The following is a 19,629-nucleotide window of genomic DNA, read 5'->3' as shown; positions in this document are numbered from 1 at the left end:
TTTCCCCTCTGCCTCTCTCTCTCTCTCCCATCCATCCCCCACTTTCTCTTTTTCATCCTCTCTGTCTCTCTCGTCTCTAATCACCTGCAGTCAGTGGTCATGCACATCGCAGCTCGTCTCTGATTGGCCGAGCTGGTAGGAGTCTATTCTGATGTGTCACACACGTACTACAACAGCAGGATAGAACCTCCCTCTCTCCCTCCCTCCCTCTCTCTCTCTCTCTCTCTCTCTTTCTCTCTTTCTACCTCTCTTTCTCCCTCACACACACACACGCGCTCTCACACTCACACATACGCCAAAGCTGACACTGCAGCAGAAAAACAGGCCGGCAGGATTTCTCCCCGGCTGTAGCGTAGCGTCAGAGAAGGACTCCATTGGCTGAGAGAGAGAGAGAAGGACGGTCTTCGTGGTCGCTCTATCGAGGAGTACCCGACCAGAGGCAACGGGCTGCGTGTGTGTGTGTTAATGTGTTAGGTCCGTGTGTGTATGTGAGCACCGCAGCAGGAGCAGCAGCACTGCAGATGCTGACTGAGTCCGGGGCTCGGCTCAGCGCCTCATCCTCCCCTCCCCCCTCGGAGCATCGACGTAGAAAAGAAGATCCGCCGCTCTCAACCTCTGTGTGAGTGTGTCAGTGAACGTGCGTGCGGGTGTTAGTGTAAGAGCAGAGCTGGTGTGTCATTCACTGCTCTGCCAGCGTGTCCGCGTCGTCGGCCCTCTCCCTGTCCCAGAATGCTTCGCTCTGCGCCCCTGTGCTGAGGCGGCGTTGGGCAGTATGGGCGCTGCGCTGGCTGGGACCCCCCCCCACGGATCTAAGCTGCCCCCCAGGGACGGGCGCACACCGCACCCCTGCTGATGGGCGAGGACACTGACACCACCCGAACGCTCAACCACGGCTTCCTCCGAGACCACAACTATGTGACTGAAGGTAATTACATTTTTTATTTATTTATTTAACTAGGCAAGTCAGTTAAGAACAAATTCTTACTTACATTGACGGCCTACCGGGGAACAGTGGGTTAACTGCCCATGTTCAGGTGCAGAACGACACATTTTTTACCTTGTCAGCTCAGAGATTCGATCCAGTAACCTTTCGGTTACTGGCCCAACGCTCTAACCACTAGGTTACCTGCCACACCAGGTAAGAGAGAGGGTAAGGGTTCAGTGCGCGTGTGTATGTATGCGTGTGATCTATATATTGTATGCGTTGTGTGTGTGTGTGTGTCTGTTCTATGACTGTTTATGTAAGTTTATGTGTGTGTGAGAGAATGATTTATTTTTTGTTAATATAGGATGGATCTCTAATCTTTTATAAGAGGATTAATGATATTTCTTACAAGTGAAAGTCACTTATAGTTGCTATAGCAGACCTAAACAGGGCCTGGAGCACTTCTCTCTCTCTCTCTGCTCTTTTCTTTTGTACTAATCTCTTTAAAATACCGATTTTGTCCTCTATTCTCTCCTCCCTCTCTCCTGTCATCCCTCTCCATCCTTTAGCTCGGATCTCTCCTTTATTTCTCATTCTCTCTCTCTCTCTCGTCCCTCTGTGGTTGTGTCAGTATGTGATACTGTTCAAGGCCACACCTTTACCGTCAGAGCTCTGAGTCTGTCTAGGTGCGTGTGTACAGTATGTTGGTGTGTGCAGGAGGGGGACTGTTTGTATCTGTGCATTGTGCATACAGTACATGCATATCTGCAAGTGACTCATTTGTTTTTTTTCGGTCAAAAATGAAAGCACACCAGACGTTTTTACTGAAATCTAACATTATTGTATTACATGCGTCCAAGTCCCCTCTGACATGGTACATTTATAGGATATATACTAATAACACATTTAATACCGGTGAATGTTTAGCTCTAAACCCTCTCGCTCTCTCTCTTTCCCTCTCTCTCTCTCTCTCTCGCTCTCTCTCTCTCTCTCACACTGGTTGTTGTTGAGTGTGCGTGGGCGGGCACCTGACCGCCGAGTGACGTGCGTCAGAACAGAGGAGGAAGTTGTCTGTGTTTCATCATGGTATCAGAGTTCAGGATTAATCTTCCAATATCCCTCTGTACTCCTGTTAATCTGAACTATACACTGCTAATCTGGCGGGAACACTGGGCTGTTTTCACACAGCAACATTGTTCAGCAGCAGGACTCGGAGAGGCAGAGATTATAATTCCAGACTGTTAAGGGGGTCGTGAGCCTTGCATGTCCCTCTCTCGATAATCCCATTACATCCTGTGTTTCTTTCTGTTGCTTATATAATTTCACTTACACTGGACTGTGTTTGTGTCAGTGTGTATGAATGAACAATGCCTCATACAGGAGTGTGTGCGAGTGCGTGTAATACTGCTGCCTCTGAAATACTTCTTTCTCTGTGTGTGAATGGATACTGAACGTGTTTTCCATTGAATGCACTCTGTCTTCCATACATCATCCATCCATCACCATGGAAACTGAACAGGAAGATAAACACGGTGTGTTCGGAGTGGCCTTGGGTGATTGACAGGTTAGCCCCGCCCTCTAATAATAGCCAAATTAATTAATCAAATCACAGCCAGTCACTGATTATTCACAGAGAAACGCTGATGAGCAGAAATACAGGCCTACGTGACTCCTATCCAGACAAAGAGGTGTAATGTATTAGCGGGACCATTCACCTAGTCCTCAAGCATACATCATAGTATTTGCCTACTATGATGGTAATATAGTATGTCTCTGAAAATCTTCAAGAGAAGATAGTTTTATAGAATACATACTATGGCGTTTTAGTATCTTTGGAGTGTAGACACGAGTGTAGAAACACAGGAATAAACAGATCCCATAGTCCCAGGAGGATTAGGATGTTGTATGTCCCCCTCCTCTTCCACCCGACTCTATCTCTCCACTTCCCCCAGTCTTCCTCCCATCTAACCCTCTTTCGTCTATTCCTCCACCCCCTCTCCATTCTTCTCCTGGTGTTACTCATTACATAGGCTAGTGATGAACAATTAACAGAACTATATTCATCCCTATTCAATAACTTTTTGTCTGTGTCTGTGTTTTTGTGTGTGTGTGTGTGTCTGTGTTTTTGTGTGTGTGTGTGTGTGTGTGTGTGTGGTGTGTGGTGTGTGTGTGTCTGGTGTGTGTGTCTGTGTGTGTGTGTGTGTGTGTCTGTTGTGTGTGCAGGGCTCTACATTTTTTTATTTTATTTGTAGTAGTGTTTGTGTTTTTCTGTCTGTTACTGTATATACAGTATGTGTTTGTGTGTATGTCTATCTTTTAGTGTGTGTGTTTGCTGTACGTGTGTGTGTATGTATGTGCACACACAGCAGTGTATCTGTAGCAATGTCAGGATTGAGGCCTCTCCAGTCTCCAGGGGTTTTCTGCCCTAGGCGCAAAGAGGGGAGGATATTTAACCCCCTCACACTTTCCCCCTGTCCCACTCCCCCTCTCTCCCCCCTCCTGCCCTATAGAGTTTTTCTCTCTCCCTGTACAGCACTCTCCTCTCCTCTCATCTCCTGTCCTTTGGCTGCGGGTGCCAGGACAGTGGCGTTAGAAATGGTGAAACAGACACATTAATGATAATAATATCACAAAACCATGACAACGTGCATAATTTGTTTGAATCAGTCACTACAGTACTAACAATGTCACCATTACTTTCATAGTAGTGCAGATGAAGGAAAGTGGACACTTTAGACATTTGAGATGCACCACAAGTCAACCACCCTCCCTCCCTCCCTCCCTCCCTCCCTCCCTCCCTCCCTGTGTAATCCCTTTGGATGGTTGTGATGCAGTGTAATGGAGACCCTACTGCCCCCCTCTTGCAGGGCTGCTCGTGGCTTTTGCCTGAAGAGCCCCGCCCCGCCAGGCCCCGCCTCCTCCCCTCTCCCGGACTCCTCCCCCAGGATGTTGAACCCCATCCAGGTCCTGTGCTCCGACATCACTTCCCTCTCTCTGGAGCCCGAGCCGTTTGCCTCTTACACTGAAGGTGTGTTTATACTGTATACCGTATAAATGAATGACCAATGAATCACTTATTCAGCTACATCGAGACCCAGAGCACTGTGTGTGCGTGTGTGTGCACATGTGCGTGCATGCTTGTGTGCGTGTGCGTGCGTAAGTCTATATGTCTGTCTGTGTGTGTCTTTGTGTGAGTGCGTGTACGAGGGACGGTCTATTTGTCCATCTGTGTGAATATATGCGGGACTGTTTGTGTCGAGTGTGTGACTGTGTGTCTGTCTCTGTGTGCATCTGTCTCTGTGAGTGTATGTATCTCAGCGTGTGTATGTGTGCGTGTGTGTCATTGATTTCCTGAAATAGAGTTTGACCAGACGAACTCCAGTCTCACAGAGGACGTGTCTTTTCCTACACTCATTATCGCCGGAGTCAGTGCTGTAGGGCAGAGGACTATGCCTGCACACACCTATCCATCCATTCCTCATGGGGATTTTAGACATCTCTATGGATAATATGGATTCGGTATAGATACGGTATAGTTTTGACATAGAATCTAATCCTTGACATGTATAGGGGCTATATGAGTATATATTGTAGATATATGACATATCAGAGCTCTCCTCTCTCTCTCTCTCTCCTCTCTCTCCGGTGCTAATAGATTGTTTCCATAACCAAGCATCTCCCTCTTTATTTCGGAGGGTGATTGAGTGTATGTGGACAGACACGTACAAACACACAGCCCCGCCCGCCCACACGTCCCCTGCTAGGTGTTGGGTTTGGTATTATTAGTTTGACCATGCTGTTAAGAGAGTGGTATTGGCAGTAATGTTTACCCAGACCAGAGATTGCTATAATTGGAACAGTGGGACGCCTCATCCTCCCCTCGTTCTCCCTCCCCCCCAAAACGGACTACCTACCCTCCTTATCGACCCTTCAGCACTTTGTGTCCGTGTTGGTGTGTGCGTCACAGTGTGTGCACTCGTGCTTACGTGTTGGTGTGTGAAAAGTATCTTATGATTTGGTTCTGGGTGCTGAGAATAGTGTGGGAAGGACACGTTCATTAGCGTGCACGTTTGTATGTAACAGAGGAGGCCGGTGGGAGGAGCTTTACCACATATTTGACACCATTCCCATCATTCCAGCCATTACAATGACCCCGTCCTCCTATACCTCTTCCCACCAGCCTCCACTGGTATGTCTGTGTGTGTACGGGGACAATGCGTGCTTGTGTATACGCTCAGAGTGTAGTTAGGTGATGAGTCAGTCAGCACGGCCACTGTACCAGTGTTCTGGATCTCTGGTCGGTGGGTCTTGATGGTAATTGAATGGGAGACCAGGCCTGCTATGACACCACAGGACACATCCACTCAGCTTCCCACTGCGCCACAGAGCTGTGATATGGACTCCGCGGGGACTCTGCGCGGGGAGGGAATCTCTGCTTGGACCAACAGTACTGCTGCGGTACACTTCCATAGGGTCGGTGATGTGTGTCGCAGTAGTGAGAGAGAGGAGAGAGAGAGAGAGAAAGTGCTCCATATTCCATTTAGCTACTGTATGTCTGCTCTCTGGTGATGCTTAGATGAGCTTGATGTGCGTGTGCTCGGAGAAACTGTACGTGCTGTGTGTGTGAGCGTCTTGATGTGTGTGCTCTGAGATATATGGGTGTGAGAGCAACTGCGTATGTACTGTGAGGCCTGGGTGTCCTGCTGTGTGTGTGTGTGTGTGTGTGTGTGTGTGTGTGTGTGTGTGTGTGTGTGTGTGTGTGTGTGTGTGTGTGTGTGTGTGTGTGTGTGTGTGTGGGTGTGTGTGGGTGTGTGTGGGTGGGTGTGGCGGCGGCCCGTGCAGTGAGTTGCTGCGACGGCGCTCCAGATTTAATTTGGGCTGTTTTGTGGGCTAGACACGGCAGGCCCATTATGTCCCCCAGATTGATGATTCCTGCTTCCCCTGCTACTGTCTTCCTCTCCTACCGGCCTGCTGCTGCTAGAGCCAGACCACTTCAGCCTGTTGCCATGGCAACCCCATGCACGAGCAATACTCCCCCCACTCCTCCAGTCCTCCACTCCCCTGTGCACACACACACAAACACGCAAACGCACGCACATTGCTCCACTATTTGTCAGGCAGAGAGAGAGAGGGGGAGCGAGCGAGAGACAGAGACAGAGAGAGAGAGAGAGAGAGGGGGAGCGAGCGAGAGACAGAGAGAGAGAGAGAGAGAGAGAGAGAGAGAGAGAGAGAGAGAGAGAGAGAGAGAGAGAGAATTATTTTCATAACAGCAGTTCTGTTATTATTATCAGTACTATGATTTATAGACACTTTACTAATGGTTAATGGTTTATACACAGTTTATAAGCAGACCTAATTCAAATGACCTATTATCAATAGAACCAGTTAGGCTGTGTGCACCCTCAGTGGGGTCGGCTACAACCGGATGCATCCGTTTTCTTTAGGGGAAATGGAACGCGAGCCTGTGACGCGACTTCCGCTTTTGGGCGTTAACAAGGCGACACTCCGTCTTAACTCCTCCTCCACATTCACTGGATTGGTTGAACAGTGTCGAAGACGACCTCTCCCGACAGTTTTTTTCCTTCTCTCTCTCGTCAGGCCATTCAAACTGAATCAGGCTTTCCACTGACTGTGAATACCACTGTAATCGAATGTAAGATTGAATCAGTCAGCGGGAAGTAAGAGATGCTTTCTGACAGGAAGGTCCCTGTCTGCTACAACAGGCCTTCTCCTCCTCAGACTGGCCTGTAGTGTCTCAGGAAGACACTGGGACGGTTAGTAGAGTTCGGAGGGTTAGGAAAGTTCACGTAGCAACATTCACTCTTCACTCACCGCCGTTCACTGTTCAGTTTGTAGCTGGGCATCAGTGTTGTCGCAGTATGTCAGAAGCAAGCTTAGATAACAACACCTGTGTCTGATGTGAGATTTTCTGTGTGTGGGTGTATATTTGTGTGTGGGTGGGTTTAGTTAAATGTTCCTTTTTATTCATTTGTGTCGTTACTTGCTGCATTGTTGGGTGATGCTGCTTACAGTGCCAGCTGATAATGAACAATTCATTATGGTGAATGTTTATCTTCCTTCTGTTTGCTTATAGCTACTCTTTCTCTCCCTTCTCCCCTCTCTCTCCCTCCATCTCTTTCTCCCTCCCTCTCTCTTTCCCGTCTGCAGCTGATATCATCTCCACTGTAGAGTTCAACCACACTGGAGAGCTCCTGGCCACAGGGGATAAGGGGGGGCGAGTGGTCATCTTCCAGAGGGAACCTGAGGTAGGTACACACACACACACACACACACACACACACACACACACACACACACACACACACACACACACACACACACACACAGCCACCCACGCAGACCTGGTACTGTGTGTGTTCATTCAGGGTTCGCTTCAGTTTTAAGCAACTTCATGAAATAACTACAGTTCAGATCGAATTGACTCCAGCACTACACTACACGTGTATGTGTGTGTGTGTTGGATCGAACTCTCTCTCTATCTTGCTGCAGTGTAAGACAGAGCCGTACTCCCAGGGAGAGTATAATGTCTACAGCACATTCCAGAGCCACGAGCCGGAGTTTGACTACCTTAAGAGTCTGGAGATCGAGGAGAAGATCAACAAGATACGATGGCTGCCTCAGCAGAACGCCGCCCACTTCCTCCTTTCCACCAATGGTGAGGGACCTCTGCCTTAGCACCAGGAAGCTATTAGAATGTTAGTGTAATAACATGGCAATATCATTTGCAATCCTCCATACATTGTCAATGTAATTCCCATATGACCTGCTTCATACACTGGTAGATGCACCACTCATGGTCTACATTGAATCTACCTATCCCTCTAGCTTTTTAACTGACCACAGATGAGATGATTTGAAACATATGATAGTTGATTGCCGTGCCTGTCTCTCAGATGAGATGGTCTGAGGCATATGATTGGTGAATTATCCTGTCTGTCAGACAAGGATGTTTGAGGCATATGCTAGGTTCATTGTGCTGCCGGTCTCTCAGATAAGTCGTCTGAGGCATATGATTGGCTGATTGCCCTGTCTGTGTCTTAGATAAGGTTATTGAAGTTGTATGATTGGTGTATTGTGCTGTCTGTCTGTCTATCAGATAAGACCATTAAGCTATGGAAGGTGAGTGAGCGGGACAAGAGGCCTGAAGGCTATAACCTGAAGGATGAGGAGGGCAGGATAAAGGACCTCTCCACTGTCACCTCACTACAGGTAGACACATTTTATTTTCTCAGCCTATCTATCTATCTATCTATCTATCTATCTATCTATCTATCTATCTATCTATCTATCTATCTATCTATCTATCTATCTATCTATCTTGTCGTTATCATGTCACCCTGGACCTTTTCTTTCTTTCTCTTTCTTTCTTTCTTTCTTTCTTTCTTTCTTTCTTTCTTTCTTTCTTTCTTTCTTTCTTTCTTTCTTTCTTTCTTTCTTTCTTTCTTTCTTTCTTTCTATCTTTCTTTCTTTCTTTCTTTCTTTCTTTCTTTCTTTCCATTGTATCTGCAGTGCCTTGCAAAAATATTCACCCCCTTGGTGTTTTTCCTATTTTGTTGCATTACAACCTGTAATTTAAATAGATTTTTATTTGGATTTCATGTAATGGACATACAAAAAATAGTCCAAACGAAAATAATTACTTGTTTAATTTTTTTGTTGTTGTTTTAAACGGAAAAGTGGTGCGTGCATACGTATTCACCCCCTTTGCTATGAAGCCCCTAAATAAGATCTGGTGCAACCAATTACATTCAGAAGTCACATAATTAGTTAAATAAAGTCCACCTGTGTGCAATCTAAGTGTCACATGATCTCAGTATATATACACCTGTTCTGAAAGGCCCCAGAGTCTGCGACACCACTAAGCAAGGGGCACCACCAAGCAAGCAGCACCATGAAGACCAAGGAGCTCTCCTAACATGTCAGGGACAAAGTTGTGGAGAAGTACAGATTAGGGTTGGGTTATAAAAAAATATCTGAAATGTTGAACATCCCACGGAGCCCCATTAAATCCATTATTAAAAAATGGAAAGAATATGGCACCACAACAAACCTGCCAAGAGAGGGCTGCCCACCAAAACTCACGGACCAGGCAAGGAGGACATTAATCAGAGGCAACAAAGAGACCAAAGATAACCCTGAAGGAGTTGCAAAGCTCCACAGCGGAGATTGGAGTATCTGTCCATAGGACCACTTTAAGCTGTACACTCCACAGAACTGGGTTTTACGGAAGAGTGGCCAGAATAAAATAAGCAAACATGTTTGGTGTTCGCCAAAAGGCATGTGAGAGACTCCCCAAACATATGGAAGAAGGTACTCTGGTCAGATGAGACTAAAATTTAGCTTTTTGGCCATCAAGGAAAACGCTTTGTCTGGCGCGAACCCAACAACTCTCATCACCCTGAGAACACCATCCATGATGCTGCCACCACCATGCTGTGGGGTTGTTTTTCCATCGGCAGGGACTGGGAAACTGGTCAGAATTGAAGGAATGATGGATGGCGCTAAATACAGGGAAAATCTTGAGGGAAATGTGTTTCAGTCTTCCTGAGATTTGAGACTGGGATGGAGGTTCACCTTCCAGCAGGACAATGACCCTAAGCATACTGCTTCGATTGGTTTAAGGGGAAACATTTAAATGTCTTGGAATGGCCTAGTCAAAGCCCAGACCTCAATCCAATTGAGTATCTGTGGTATGACTTAAAGATTTCTGTACACCAGCGGAACCCATTCAACTTGAAGGAGCTGGAGCAGTTTTGCCTTGAAGAATGGGCAAAAATCCCAGTGGCTAGATGTGTCAAGCTTATAAAGACATACCCCAAGAGACTTGCAGCTGTAATTGCTGCAAAAGGTGGCTCTACAAAGTATTGACTTTGGGTGATTGAATAGTTATACACGCTCAAGTTTTCAGTTTTTTCGTTTTTTTCTTGTTTATTTCACAATAAAAAATATTTTGCATGGTGGTAGGCTTGTTGTGTAAATCAAATGTGTAATTGTGTAAATCAAATCAACCCCCCTCCAAAAATCTATTTTAATTCCAGGTTGTAAGGCAACAAAATATAAAAAAGGCCAAGGGGGTGAATACTTTCGCAAGCCACTGTATGTTCTGTATCTATGTTATGTCTGTGTTACATGCACACACACGCATACACACACACAAACACGTACGCACACACACACACACACACACACACACACACACACACACACACACACTCACACACGCACGCACGCACGCGTTCTAGGTCGGACAGCATAAGTAGGTCAGTGGTGCGTTTATAAAAGTGGGTCATTGGCACAAGGTTTATGTATGTTTGTCTGCTTGGCAACAGTAAATACTGCCAGCTGTTATGGCCAGAGAAAATAACAGACTATCATTTTCTCCACAAGCGATATCACATTTTTGCAGGTATTCCTAATGGTTTTTCTCTGTGGTTTTCCATTTGTGCTCCCTTTAAAGGTACAATTATTTCGAAGCTCCCATTTTGGACAAATCTTGATTCTATGAATGTAAAATCTTATTTGATCTCATAATTTTGAGTCTACTCACCACATAGTACATTTCTCTGTGTTTTGTGACTGTATCTTCTGTGTTGTGTTTTCTGACTGTATCTTCTGTGTTGTGTTTTCTGACTGTATCCTCTGTGTTGTGTTTTCTGACTGTATCTTCTGTACTCTGTCTAGGTGCCGGTGTTGAAGCCCATGGATCTGATGGTGGAGGTGAGTCCTCGGCGTGTGTTTGCCAACGCCCACACCTACCACGTCAACTCCATCTCCGTCAACTCCGACCACGAGACCTACATGTCAGCTGACGACCTGAGGATCAACCTCTGGCATCTGGGCATCACCGACCGCAGCTTCAGTATCCTTAAGATCAGTCAATTGCTCAACACACACACACACACACATACACACATACACGCACAAATGAACCTACTCACATATAGACACAGATTCCAACAGAACACACAAAGTGACATGGGGGAGGGGAATGGTTGCAGAGGAGTGAAAATGCAGCTTAATGAATTATTAAAACTGTTCCATGAATATTTCACTCCTTTTCTGGATTATAATGCTGCTGAATAGAACACTCACACACACTCCTCGCCCCAGACAGGATTTGCGTTGGTACAATTCAGATACATTTGGGATTATCCTCCCACTACCCCTAGAGGTGTATATGTGTATAATAGTATATGCATTGATATGTGTGTTTTCACATATAATTTTGAATATGCACTGCATGTACAGTACCAGTCAAAAGTTTTAGAACACCTACTCATTCAAGGGGTTTTCTATATTCTTACTCTTTTCTACATTATAGAATAATATTGAAGACATCAAAGCTATGAAATAACACATAAGGAATCATATAGTAACCAAAAAACATGTTAAACAAATCAAAATATATTTTAGATGTTAAATTCTTCAAAGTAACCACCATTTGCCTTGATGACATCTTTGCACACTCTTGGCATTCTCTCAACCACGTTCACCTGGAATGCTTTTCCAACAGTCTTGAAGGAGTTCCCACATATGCTGAGCACTTGTTGGCTGCTTTTCCTTCACTCTGCAGTCCAACTCATCTCAAACCATCTCAATTGGGTTGAGGTCGGGTGATTGTGGAGGCCAAGTCATCTGATGCAGCACTCCGTCACTCTTTTTTTTTGGTCAAATAGCCCTTACACAGCCTGGAGGTGTGTTGGGTCATTGTCCTGTTGATTAAGAAATTATAGTCCCACTAAGTGCAAACCAGTTGTCACGGCTGTCAAAAGGATCGGACCAAAGTGCAGCGTGGTTGTAGTTCCACATTTTATTAAATCCATGAAACTTTTGCAATACACAAAACAACTGAATTTACAAAAACAACAAACCGTGACGCAGAGCGAAACAGACACTACTCAAAAGAATCACCCACAAACCCAGGAAGAAAAACCCCTACTTAAATATGATCTCCAATCAGAGGTAACGAGGACCAGCTGCCTCCAATTGGAGATCAACCCAAAAGCCCCAACATAGAACAACTAGAACTTAAACATAGAAATAGAAAACATAGAAAAACACAAAACACCCCCTGTCACGCCCTGACCTACTCTACCATAGAAAATCACATCTTACTATGGTCAGGACGTGACACCAGATGGGATAGCATATCGCTGCAGAATGCTGTGGTAGCCATGCTGGTTAAGTGTGCCTTGATGTTTTTTATGACTGCACTTGAAGAAACTTTCAAAGTTCTTGAAATGTTCCACATTGATTGACCTTCATGTCTTAAATTAATCATGGACTGTCATTTCTCTTTGCTTATTTGAGCTGTTCATGACATAATATGGACTTGGTCTTTTACCAAATAGGGCTATCTTCTGTATACCACCCCTACCCTGTCACATCACAACAGATTGGCTCAAACAAAATTCCACAAATTAACTTTTAACAAGGCAGATCTGTTAATTGAAATGCATTCCAAGTGACTACCTCATGAAGATGGTTGAGAGAATGCCAAGAGTGTGCAAAGCTTTCATCAAGGCAAAGGCTGGCTACTTTGAAGAATCTCAAATATAAAATATATTTAGATTTGTTGAACAATTTTTTGGTTACTTTATGATTCCATATGTGTTATTTGTAGAAAAAAGTAAAAATAAAGAAAAACCCTTGAATGAGTAGATGTGTCCAAACTTTTGACGGGTACTGTATGTGTACTATGTTTTTAATCAAACACAAACACACAAAATCAAATTAGTATGTATGCTGTATTATATTGTATATTATAAACTGGGTGTTTCGAGCCCTGAATGCTGATTGGCTGACAGCCGTGGAAAATCAGAACGTATACCACGGGTATGACAAAACATTTATTTTACAGCTCTCAGTTGGTAGCCAGTTTATAATAGCAATAAGGCACCTCGGAGGTTTGTGGTATACCACGGCTAAGGGCCTGTATCCAGGCGCGTCGCGTTGCGGCAGGCATAAGAACAGCCCTTAGCCGTGGTATATTGGCCATATACCACACCCCCTCGTGCCTTATTGCTTAATTGTTTGATTATTATCATAACGTGTGTGTATACAGTACTCTCTGCTGTAGTCCTGAACCCCTGTGTCCCAGACATCGTGGACATTAAGCCAGTGAACATGGAGGATCTGACAGAGGTGATAACAGCAGCAGAGTTCCACCCTCACCACTGTAACCTATTGGTCTATAGCAGCAGTAAGGGAACTCTACGGCTCTGTGACATGAGAGAGGCCGCACTGTGTGACAAACACTCCAAACGTGAGTACTCCCACACACAGACATAGACATACAGACAGACATAGCCTACCATCAGACATACACACACATTTTGTTCTTCTATTCCATTCAAAATGAACCCTAACCCGTAAAGCAAACACTAAACCTAACTCCTAGCCCTAAACCTAACCACTAACCCTTACCCTAATTGTAACCCTAAACCAAACCCCTAAGCTTAAAATAGACTTCGACCTCATGGGAACATGGGAAATGTCCCCACTAGGGAGAATTTTCCTTGTTTTACTATCCTTGTTGGGACTTTTGTGGATTTTAAGTCCCCACAAGGATAGGAAAACCAACCCACCCACCCACCCCCACACACACACTACCCCCACCTCTACCCCCAAACACTCATCCCCCTCTCCTCTCCTCCTCTAGTGTTTGAGGAGCCGGAGGACCCCAGTAACCGCTCCTTCTTCTCGGAAATCATCTCGTCTGTGTCGGACGTCAAGTTCAGCCACAGCGGGCGCTACCTGCTGACCAGAGACTACCTCACCGCCAAGGTGTGGGACCTCAACATGGAGAACAAGCCCCTGGAGATATATCAAGTGAGGAGCCCAACTTCACTATCAGCACAAAGACATAGACAGTATAGTATTACTATCACAGAGACATAGATAGTAATAGTATACTATCACAGAGACATAGACAGTAATAGTATACTATCACAGAGACATAGACAGTAATAGTATACTATCACAGAGACATAGACAGTATACTATCACAGAGACATAGACAGTATACTATTACTATCACAGAGACAGTATACTATTACTATCACAGAGACATAGACAGTAATAGTATACTATCACAGAGACAGACAGTATACTATTACTATCACAGAGACAGTATACTATTAATATCACAGAGACAGTATACTATTAATATCACAGAGACATAGACAGTATACTATTACTATCACAGAGACATAGACAGTATACTATTACTATCACAGAGACAGTATACTATTACTATCACAGAGACATAGACAGTATACTATTACTATCACAGAGACAGTATACTATTACTATCACAGAGACATAGACAGTATACTATTACTATCACAGAGACAGTATACTATTAATATCACAGAGACATAGACAGTATACTATTACTATCACAGAGACATAGACAGTATACTATTACTATCACAGAGACAGTATACTATTAATATCACAGAGACATAGACAGTATACTATTACTATCACAGAGACAGTATACTATTAATATCACAGAGACATAGACAGTATACTATTACTATCACAGAGACAGTATACTATTACTATCACAGAGACATAGACAGTATACTATTACTATCACAGAGACAGTATACTATTACTATCACAGAGACATAGACAGTATACTATTACTATCACAGAGACAGTATACTATTAATATCACAGAGACATAGACAGTATACTATTACTATCACAGAGACATAGACAGTATACTATTACTATCACAGAGACAGTATACTATTAATATCACAGAGACATAGACAGTATACTATTACTATCACAGAGACATAGACAGTATACTATTACTATCACAGAGACAGTATACTATTACTATCACAGAGACAGTATACTATTAATATCACAGAGACATAGACAGTATACTATTACCATCACAGAGACATTGACAGTATACTATTACTATCACAGAGACAGTATACTATTACTATCACAGCAACAGTATACTATTAATATCACAGAGACATAGACAGTATACTATTAATATCACAGAGACATAGACAGTACACTATTACTATCAGAGACATAGACAGTACACTATTACTATCACAGAGACAGAATACTATTACTATCACAAAGACATAGACAGTATACTATTACTATCACAGAGACATAGACAGGACACTATTACTATCACAGAGACATAGACAGTATTCTATTACTATCAGAGACATAGACAGTACACTATTACTATCACAGAGACAGTACACTATTACTATCACAGAGACATAGACAGTACACTATTACTATCACAGAGACATAGACAGTATTCTATTACTATCACAGAGACATAGACAGTACACTATTACTATCACAGAGACAGTACACTATTACTATCACAGAGACATAGACAGTACACTATTACTATCACAGAGATATAGACAGTACACTATTACTATCACAGAGACATAGACAGTATACTATTACCATCACAGAGACATAGACAGTACACTATTACTATCACAGAGACATAGACCGTATACCATTTCATGGACAGTATACTATTACTATAGCAGAGATATAGACAGTATACTATTACTATAGCAGAGATATAGACAGTATACTATTACTATAGCAGAGATATAGACCGTATACTATTACTATCACAGAGACATAGACAGTATACTATTACATAGACAGTATACTATTACTATCACAGAGATATAGACAGTATACTTTTACTATCAGCACAGATTCATTACCCTAACGTAGCAGGCGTAAAATAAACGCCTGAAACCAGATCCCCTACATACTAGTCTTGACGAGAAGAACTTAAACTGACCCGGGGAAGGAGGTTCTTTTCTGCACTGTTCAACCAATCCAGTAAATGTGGAGGAGGAGTTAAGATGGAGTGTCGCCATGTTACTGTCCAAAAGCAGAAGTCACGTCACAGGATCTCTTTCCAGAGACTACGGAGACGTAGACCGTTTGTGTACTACTACTATTAGCATACACAGTAAGCTATGCGAGTGTGCGTGCATTGTGCGAAGCAGACGTGGGCCAAATATGTATTGACATATTATTAGGATTGTGGAACTGTCGAATAAGCCATGCATTGATGTCAGTCGGGGAGATCTGTCTGAAAATGGAATTGATGTTTTCGGAGCTCAAGTTGCTGGGCTCTCATATGCATGTGTTTAGTATGTGTGTGTAGCGTGTGTTACACATGTTTAGCCTCTGGGCCTGAATGTCAATGCCTCTATACATACATAGGGTCTACCACCACTCACTTTGCTGATAGCAACTTCATTGAGGAAAAGTTGAACTTACTATGACTGTGATATGTGATTGTCTCGCCTAGTTCCCTTCAGATGAATGCACTAGGCTGTTAGTCAATCGGAATAAGAGCGTCTGCTAAATGACTAACATTGAAAATGCATGTGTATGTAACATCTGTATATCTGTATATGTTGTGTATGATACACGCGTTCCTGTATGTTCAGTGTGTGTTTAGCGTGATTAAGGAAATAATGAGTGCACGTGATACGTGTGTAGATAGGCGTGTGCGTGTTGTGTGCCCGTGTGGTGTGTGTGCGTGCGCGTGTGGCATGCTCTGCTGTGCAGTGCAGGAGTGGGTGGTTAAGATGCGCTGGTGCTATTTATAGCCAGGAGCTCCACTCATAAACTGCACTGGGAGAGGGGGGGATACCTTACTGAGACCTACCCATATCTGCAATGCAGCAAGGAGACAGAGAGAGAGAGAGGTGGGAGATGGGTGAGAATGAGGGACTCTCAAACTCTGTATTTCCTCATTTGGCTGGGTTTACTCATGTATTGCCTTCATTGAAATGAATTGCGAAAGGCAGGGGAGGGAGAGAGGATGAGGGGGAGAAAAGGGTAACAGACAAAATAATAAAAGGTCAAAAAGGAAAGAAATGAGGGAGTGGAGAGGGGTGGGTTGTCAGGGGAGAGAACAGGCAATATTCACTTTAACACAACATATTTTCATTGGTCAGCGAGAACGGTATGGAAACAAACATGTCAATATGGTTTGATTTACAACCAAACTGTGACCATGGTTTGGTCGTAGAGGGATTGACCATGAATTGACCGCTGACCCTATGCAGAGAGTCCATTAAGCTTAGTATGTATAAAGATATCATTGTACATCTCAGGCCCTTGCATCACCATGCACAGAGAGAGACAGAGAGACAGAGTGTGTGTGTGTGTCCGTGTCCCCTAAGTGGATTAGATTACAATGTGGTTCGGTAGTTCTCCACATTCTCAGAATGAATATCCTGTGTTAACGTTAGTTGACAGAGCTACGTCTGTGTGAGTACTATGCCGTGGATTCTGTGTCCGGTCTCTGTGTGTGTGTGTGTGTGTGTGTGTGTGTGTGTCTGTGTTGGCTGTGAACGGTGTGTTGATTAAATCTTGGTGTGTGTGTTCCTGCAGGTGCATGATTACCTCCGCAGCAAGCTGTGCTCCCTTTATGAGAACGACTGCATCTTCGACAAGTTCGAGTGTGCCTGGAACGGCTCAGACAGGTAGGTGAAGAGAGTGTGTGGTTTTTTTTGTTGCCCTTGCCGTTCTTACTACCCCTTTTAATTGTTCAGGGAGTGAATGTGTGTGTTCAGAGTGCATGAGGGCAGAATTGGGCTTCTAGTCTTTTCTCTCCATCCCCCCTCTCCCAGTGTGATCATGACGGGGGCCTACAACAACTTCTTCCGGATGTTTGACCGGAACACAAAGCGTGACGTGACCCTGGAGGCGTCCAGGGAGAGCAGTAAGCCCCGGGCCGTTCTCAAGCCTCGCCGCGTCTGCCAGGGTGGGAAACGTCGCAAGGATGACATCAGCGTGGACAGCCTGGACTTCACCAAGAAGATCCTGCACACAGCCTGGCACCCCACGGAGAACATCATCGCCATCGCTGCCACCAACAACCTGTACATCTTCCAGGACAAATTCAACTAGGAGATGCACGGCCGAGAGAGGGAAAGCGCAGGAGGCTGGCAACACACACACACACACACACTCTCTCCAGGCGATACTGTGGAGACACACTCCAGAGTGCTGCCTCCCACACTTCCAACTAATGAAGTCTATGAAGTCTCTCTCCCCCCCCCCCCCCTGAAATACTGGATGGACCCGCCTCACCCTTGGGCCAAACAGGGGGAGCTGAATTACCCAATGAGAATGATGTTGGTTTATGGTTTCTCTTAGTCTTAATCATGGATGTGTTGACTGTTGACCTCTGGATTGTGGCTGATCTGATTGTGTTTGTTTCGCTATTGGTCATTTTTCCATTCCGAGGGATTGACCTCTTGGCAGGAGGAGCTTTTACATGCGTCTGTCTTTTTCTGTTCATCTGCCTCATCCTCTTCTCTCCATCTGTACGTTTGTGCTCAGTCCAACCCCCCAGTCCCTCTCCTAAACTCTTAGAAAAAAAGGATTTTTCAGCTGTCCCCGTGTCTCCTTTTTGGTTCAGGGTAGAATCCTTTTGGGTTCCAGGTAGAACCCTTTTGGGTTCCATGTAGAACCCTCTGTGGAAAGGGTTCTGCATGAAAGCCAAAATGGCTATACCTGGAACCAAAAAAGGTTATTCAAAAGGGTTGTCCTATGGGGACAGCCAAAGGACCATTTTAGGTTCTAGAGTGTTTCTAAGAGTGTACAGTCGGATTTGATCCTTGACATTGGTGTAAAAAACCCTTTGTGGTTCCTGGTGGTGACTATCGTGGAAACAGAACGTTTGCGTAATGTTGGATGGATGTTTCAAGTTTTATTATAGTTTTTCCCAGTTAAAAATCACCAATTCACATATTTTTGTAAATTCTCGTTAATGATGGTGGTAATATTGATGGTGATGACAATGACAGTTATTGGTATACGTATAACAGTGACATGTCACAGTTGGACTTGGGTTCCACTAGGCTGTCTGTCACAGCTTGGTGACATTTACTCCTTACGTTTCTGTTGATTGTGGACACTGCTGGGGATCTTGGCTGTGTCGTGCGCTACTTTTGCAATGAAACACAATTAATAAAGCAAAAACAAAGTCCAACAATCAAGCAAAAAAAATATGCTGCATGATGAACAAAAATGATGTGTTTATATACATTTACTGGCTGCCTTTCTAATCATAAACAGGCTGTAAAAAGGCTTCTGGAGCTCTGCCTCTACACAGCACTAGTTACCATAGACAACAACAACGAGCTCTCCTTTTGTTTGTGTTTACAAGACACAAAAAGCATGTTTAACAGTGTTCGGTTTTTACGGTGTACATTTTGAAATGAAGCCGAAATTAAAATCAGTTAAAAATGAAAGAAACTGAACCAGAGGAATTGGGAATGTTTTATCAGCGTTGTTATCTAGACCTTTAAAGGGCTGATTGGCTCTGCGACATATTGATAAGAAACAAACCTATCATCTGCAATGATGATGGTGTCCATGACAATGTGAGAGAGATTATTGCACTCTTCTCTCCAGCAATTTCATTTATTTATATATATTTTTGGAAACACCTGTCACTTGTGTTTGATTCCATGTCCTGCTGCCCTGGCATTGATTGACATCTTTTTTTTGTTCACGTAGAAGAAGAAAAAAGTCAAATGAACAATTATAAATATGTTAATATGTTTTTTTTTTTTTTCCTGAATAAAGATTTCAACAAAATTGCATCCTATGGGTTAGGGTTAGGCTGTGGTGTG

General features: G+C 44.0%; 1 protein-coding gene across 2 annotated transcripts; it reads left to right on the top strand.

Moving 5' to 3' along the window:
* The first annotated feature begins 239 nt into the window (after positions 1 to 239).
* On the top strand, positions 240 to 19,599 carry LOC115173927 (serine/threonine-protein phosphatase 2A 55 kDa regulatory subunit B gamma isoform). Of its 2 annotated transcripts, XM_029732446.1 has the most exons (10): positions 240 to 925; positions 3,793 to 3,953; positions 7,094 to 7,191; positions 7,436 to 7,601; positions 8,043 to 8,155; positions 10,628 to 10,805; positions 13,047 to 13,211; positions 13,608 to 13,777; positions 17,378 to 17,469; positions 17,617 to 19,599. In XM_029732446.1, the coding sequence occupies exons 2-10, from the start codon at positions 3,872 to 3,874 to the stop codon at positions 17,894 to 17,896; spliced, it is 1,344 nt and encodes a 447-aa protein (XP_029588306.1). In that variant the 5' UTR covers positions 240 to 925; positions 3,793 to 3,871; the 3' UTR covers positions 17,897 to 19,599. The 2 variants fall into 2 exon arrangements, with proteins under 2 accessions (XP_029588306.1, XP_029588314.1); XM_029732454.1 differs by lacking the exon at positions 3,793 to 3,953.
* Positions 19,600 to 19,629: the final 30 nt, after the last annotated feature.

Source organism: Salmo trutta, chromosome 3 (assembly GCF_901001165.1).
Source record: "Salmo trutta chromosome 3, fSalTru1.1, whole genome shotgun sequence".
Classification (NCBI taxonomy): domain Eukaryota; kingdom Metazoa; phylum Chordata; class Actinopteri; order Salmoniformes; family Salmonidae; genus Salmo; species Salmo trutta.
Note: the sequence above shows the minus strand (reverse complement) of the source record. Positions and strands in the feature narration are given on the sequence as shown.